The 6,000-nt window shown below is 42.9% G+C and overlaps 1 protein-coding gene across 2 annotated transcripts in view; it reads left to right on the top strand.

Annotated features, from left to right (window-relative positions):
• The window catches only part of LOC140917864 (parvalbumin beta), a 41,877-nt gene extending 36,483 nt beyond the window's left edge, over window positions 1–5,394 (top strand). For both annotated transcript variants that reach the window (XM_073361393.1, XM_073361392.1), the window contains exons 2-5: window positions 1,755–1,822; window positions 3,249–3,381; window positions 3,741–3,850; window positions 5,145–5,394. In XM_073361393.1, the coding sequence (XP_073217494.1) occupies window positions 1,762–1,822; window positions 3,249–3,381; window positions 3,741–3,850; window positions 5,145–5,170 (330 nt within the window). In that variant the 5' untranslated portion in view covers window positions 1,755–1,761 and the 3' untranslated portion in view covers window positions 5,171–5,394. The remainder of the gene's footprint in view (window positions 1–1,754; window positions 1,823–3,248; window positions 3,382–3,740; window positions 3,851–5,144) is intronic.
• Window positions 5,395–6,000: the final 606 nt, after the last annotated feature.

Consider the following 6,000-nt stretch of genomic DNA (forward strand, 5'->3'; position numbering starts at 1 on the left):
TCAGACTAGTGGGAGGGAAATGGCAGTATGGTGCTCCTCTCAGAAATGATGGCATGCTCCAACTTCCCCTCCCCCCCGCCTTTAACTTTTCCCCTTCATTTTTTCTACCATCAGCAGTGAGAAGTGGGTGATTGGCATAACTCCCTATTAATGAGTGCTGAGAGCAATGGTAGCAAGTATTCACAAGAAGTCACTGAGATAAATTCACTGCTAGCATATGCGGAAGAAACACCAGTGGAGAAACTTAATTGGAGATGCACCCGTTGAGACCAGTGGGGAATTTGCCCGATTGTTTCTTTGCACCCTCTGAAGTACCTGCAAGCAAGGACAAGCCAGAGCTACATGATTAACTGTTTATTTCCTCTCTCAGAAATCAGTTTGGATTGACATAGCCAACTGATTGCCTGAGCAAGTTTCCAACTTATGTAGATCTGATTAAGAGGGCACATAGGTCATAACTGGTTAGCCACCCCATCTTCCCCCACATCCATGTGCCCAGAAAGGAAAACAAAAGGGGAAACATCTTTAATTTTTCCATAAGTATTTTATATGGGAAAGATAGTTTTTTGGGGAAAGCACTGGGATGGGACTTGGGAGATCTGGATTCTGTTCCTGGCTCTGCCACAGACATCTCTGTGACCCTCAGAAAGTCACTCCTTTGTGCATCAGTTGCCCATCCATAAGCAATATGTACCTACCTCACAGAAATGTTGTGAATCTTAACTCATTAATAATTGTGATATAATTTGAAATCTTCAATGGAGAATACTTAAGCAATGCAACTGTATTAATATTAAATTACATTCCCACAAACAGAATAGACTGGGATTTAGGGCCTCAGCAACTTTTTGGTAATCAACACACAGCTTTGTCAGACAGAGCCTCCGGAGTCATCTTTGGTTCAGTGCGGAGAAGTGGATCTTTGTTAAAAGCTGATGTTTTAGAATAAACTGGCTTCCCTCCTTCAGACTTCAAAGGTTTACTCTCAGCACATCAATTTACCAAAATGAAGGCATTTGGGTAAAAATCCAATTCATTCTACTTCTGTGCCTAGATAAAGCAGCCCAACTTGTTTAAGAAGAACAGTTGTCTAGACAGCTATGATGGGAGTTAGTCTTCTATAGGAACATAAATGCAAGAAGCCAAATTCATCTCTGGTGTAATTCAATTTACGTCAGTAGAGCTAGGCACAGGTTGAATTTGTTCCTGTGCATTTAGATTCCTTTAAAATTAAATTAGAATAAATCTTCATTTTATAATTTGTTTTCAGTTTTTAAAAATATCAACCCATTTACTGATAATCATGATCTGATTTTAAAATATTCTAGGCAAAATAGCTCCAAGAACTTTACCAAGGATAAAAATGGCCCTCTGTTTTATGTACTCTGTAGATACATTTTGACTGTATATATAATACCTTTTAAATGAGTAATAATCCACTTCCAGGGAAATCCTCGCAGAAGTCACACACTTTTGGGGTGCTAGACAGCTTTGACTTGCTCTCTTCCCATGCTCCTCAGACATCATATCTCACTCCGGCCCTACACCCTGTCATGTGGAATTCCTCACTCATTCCTCAGCTTCAAGTGGAAGCACCTGCTGCAGACATCTGTTACTGTATGCTCCATTTACAATTAGATGAATAATGCATCCTTTATCAGACATTGTCACACCAGCAACTTCAAACAGAGCCTTTGCGTGAAAGAGATGGAGAAGCTATTTTAATGACTAAATAGCTCACATTTATTTTGCAGTTCAGCAATGGCTATGACTGACATCCTTTCTGCTAAAGATATTCAAGCTGCTCTTACCAGCTGCCAGGGTAAGGAATGGTCCCTCTGCAATGAGGAGACATACATTATTTTTACATCTTAATATGACATGGCTATCATTTTCTCTGTAGATCCCTTCCCTGTAAGATCTCTTTGTAGCTGCATTATAAGGTAGCCGCCTGAAGTCAAAAAGACCTACAACAGGTTATTTTATGGGTACCATTCCCTTAAATGTGCAACAGCAAACTGGAGTTAAAGGGCCAAATCCTCAGCTGGTATAAATTTGGTGTAGCTCCACTGATTTCTATTGCACTATGCCAATTTTAAACCATTTGAGGATTTGTCCTTAAGTATTCATTCATTGAGGTCCTGCCTTGCAGGATTAGGCCCACATTTATGTATATTCCATGAGACAGTTGAAGACCCTGGACGAAATTTATTTTCTCTTGAAGCCTTTGCCTGTGTAAGGACTGAGTAAAGCTGGAGTAAAGGCTTCAGGGTTTGGCCTGAAGGCTTTATGTCAGAGACACATACTCTATATGTTTACTGTAATTGCCTGTGCGGTAGATTGAAATAAGTTTCAGGGGCTTTGCAGAATGTCCATTCTAACAGGAAACACGAATCTCGCCACAGGATATCCAACCATAGGCCTACAGTCGTTAGAAGGGGAAGCTCCTTTTAGATCATGTCTAGTCAGGGGTGAAAGTAACTTAAAGGATTTACTGGTACGCCAGAGTCCTGATTGGGGGCGTGGCCTCAACAGGAAGAGGTGTGGCCTCAACCGGAAGAGGCAATTTAAAGGCCCCGGGGCTCTGGCTGGGAGCCATGGGGCCTTTAAATCACCCAACTGCAGAGGCAGCTGGGAGACCTGAAGCTCAGGGGTGAATTAAAGGGCCCAGGGATCCAGCCGCCGCAGAGCTCTGGGCATTTTAAATCCCTGCTAGAGCCCGGCTGCCAGAGCCCCGGGGCTCCGGCAGCCGGGCTCAGGTGGAGATTTAAAGGGCCCGGTGCTCCAGCCACTGCGGGGAGCCCTCACCCGAGCCCCACTGCCAGAGCTCTGGCGGTGCTTTAAAGGGCCTGGGGCTCCCCGCAGTGGCAGGAGCACTGGGCCCTTTAAATCCCCTCCTGAGCCTGGCTCCGGCAGCCGGGCTCCGGCGGTGCTTTAAAGGGCCCAGGGGTCCTGCCACTGCGGGGAGCTCCAGGCCCTTTAAAGCGCTGCCCAAGTCCCACTGCCGGAGCAGCTGGTCCAGTCCGGCACGGCATACTGGCTCTTGCCGGTACACCGTACCAGACCAGACCGGCTTACTTTCACCTCTGTGTCTAGTGTGCTGCACTGGGGAACAAAAGCAACAGGAGCTGAATTGGAGCACTGAGCCTGGCACACAGATATTATGGGGATGGGTGCTTTAGAAATACATACAACAGTAATAGCCTCAAGAGAAAAGGTTTTAAACAACAGGTTTTTGTTTCTTCCAGATGCTGACTCTTTCAACTACAAGTCTTTCTTCTCCAAAGTTGGTCTAAAAGGCAAGTCTACTGACCAGGTAAAGACAATTTTTGCAATCCTTGACCAGGACAAGAGCGGCTTCATTGAGGAAGAAGAGCTTAAGTAAGTATAGCATAGCTACTGTTACTTGTTAGAAAAGGTAGGCTTCTGGATGTTCTCTGCATCCTGTTCTCTGCTGCTTTTAAATAAACTCGAGCATCTCGGCTGTCTCTGAACATGGTCTTAACATTGGCTTGTGAAATAAATTTAGGAATTTCCACATATGTTGATTAGACCTTATTCATTTGTGGGGTTTAGGCTGTTAAATTAGGTGAGAAAGAACTACCAAAGCCATCTCAGAGAACAGTGTGTCACAGAACTCTGTGTACGGCACCCAGAAAGATGGGGCCACATGCTGACTGTGGGCTCTAAGCACTTCCCTAATACACATAACACTTAGTAATGTCTCTGTTTTATTTCAGGCTGTTCCTGCAGAATTTCTCCTCAAGTGCCAGAGCTCTAACTGTTACTGAGACCAAGACTTTCATGGCTGCAGGTGACACTGATGGTGATGGCAAAATTGGAGTGGATGGTAAGTTTTTCAATGTGATCTTCAGTAAGTTTTGGTTTCTTCAAATATGTATTTTCAGGCTGAAAGTAAATTTACAGCACTAATAATTAGTGGAGTAATAGGGCCCAATTTCCACCTGAAACAGGTTTTACAAACGCGTAGCTTCATTGGCTTCAATCAATTTACTCCTATTGTCACTATCCATGGCAGCAGAATTAGGCCCTAGATGGAGCCTGATCCTGCACCCCCTGAAGTAAATGATAGCTTTGCCATTGCTTTCAGTGGAGGCAAGATCAGGCTCATCGACTCTAGGGGCCTGATTTTTCAGAGGTGCTAGGGACCAGCAGCTCCTATGGACTTTAATTACAGTTGTGGGTGCTCTGCACATCAGACCACAGGTGAACACTCGACCTATACTCAGTAATACAGTAAAAAGATTGATTGTCATTTTTTTTAAGGATGCTACAAATGCTGTAATGCATTTAAACACCCAGCACTCATTCAGAGTTTGTCTGACGATATTTGTGCTAGACAATAATCTGATCAGTGCAAGTTTCACTGGGCAGCACTTCTATGAGAAACTAGACCAAATTACTCTTAAAAACCCAAGAGGAAAGATATGGGCTGGCTGGGCAATTTCTTTTTGAACTCGCAAAGAAGCAAATAGGGCATCATGGATCATGTACTGGAGATAAAGTTGCTGAAAATTGGGCCAGACTAAGACAGGTGGCAACAACCCGAACAGACACACGTGCTAATCTTAGCCGGAGTTCGGGAGGAGAAGCAGGAATGTGCTTCAGCAGCAGCTCTTGTAGCTTCTACTTATAAACCCCAAATAGGACATCATCTTACACAGATCTCAGGCAGCGCCTTAACGATAACATTTCGGACTCTAAAACTATGTCACTGCTAACATTCCCTTGGAATGTTAGCCTCATTTGGAAGCTACAAAAGCAAGAAAATTCATACTGAAAGTGACAATCCTGTCCTAATCCACCCTCTTTCATTTTGGCTATTGCTCACACTCCAGCTGGAAACCCTGGTGCAGTGGATTAAATAAAATTCAGTTTTAACTCAGGATTTCCTAAGAAATATGAATTTATAGACATTCCTCATCTCAGCATACAATCTGTTTTAAGGAGTGAAGATTTTCTACACCCTCTGTGTTTCAATTTAGCAGTAGCTTCAAGTAGTTTATTTCGACAACATGGTGGGCCCTTGTTTAGGATTTTTGGACAGTTTTCTTTCCAAAGGCTTTAATAACCACTTTCATCTTGTTTTATTCCCTGCTTTTCTCATTTTCTTTCTCTAACAGAATTCCAGGCTCTGGTGAAGGCATAAAGAGCATTAGACCAAAAGCAACAATGGACAGTCTCTTCCAATTCCCTCCTCCAACAAGCACCTCACATTCAGCACATATTTGTACATTTTTATATTGTCTCATGGCATTAGTAAAATGCCTGTATGTTAACTCCACATATGGGACTGTGAAGAGATCTTGCAATGTACATGTATTTTGGTCATGTGGCATTGTTTTCAGTGTAAAAGCAGGCACTTTGTGATTTTTCGACCACTCACAATGTTGAAGTTGTGGCTGGAAGAAGGAAAACAATTATTAAAAAATTCTGCAAAAAAACTTCTTGTCTTTTATTTTCTCTTCTCATATCTTCCTTTCCCAGTTCCCCAGCCCCATTTTCCAGTCCACCCACCACAGACACACTTTTGATGATCTTAAACAATATGACATCTTTTAGCGCTTAATTGCTCTGATTTGGTTGAGTTTTGTTTCTGCTTAATTCTATGATCCTTGAGGAAAAGGGATGCTAACAAGGTATCTAAAAATAATCTATTTTCAGTCCCAGCTGTGAGACTTTTAGAGAAAAAATGTAAGAGGAGTTGACACATGGCTCGTAGCAGGGAATAAATTCCTGGTTAATTTAAAAAGCAAGTGGTAGGCTATAGCCTATATTGTCAAAAAGTGCTAATGGCCTAAAATGTAACTCTCTCAAGTGGAATTATTTTCCTTTATCTTTTTATTAACATCTACTGTGCAGCAGCCGCATTCTAGCAGGATTGGGGAGCAGGAAAGCTAGGTATTAATCCCAGCTCTGCCAGTATCAAAGGCCATGATCCTGCAACGAGCTACATGTGGGTGGGCCACAGGATCAAGG

This window comes from Lepidochelys kempii, chromosome 10 (assembly GCF_965140285.1).
Source record: "Lepidochelys kempii isolate rLepKem1 chromosome 10, rLepKem1.hap1, whole genome shotgun sequence".
NCBI lineage: Eukaryota > Metazoa > Chordata > Testudines > Cheloniidae > Lepidochelys > Lepidochelys kempii.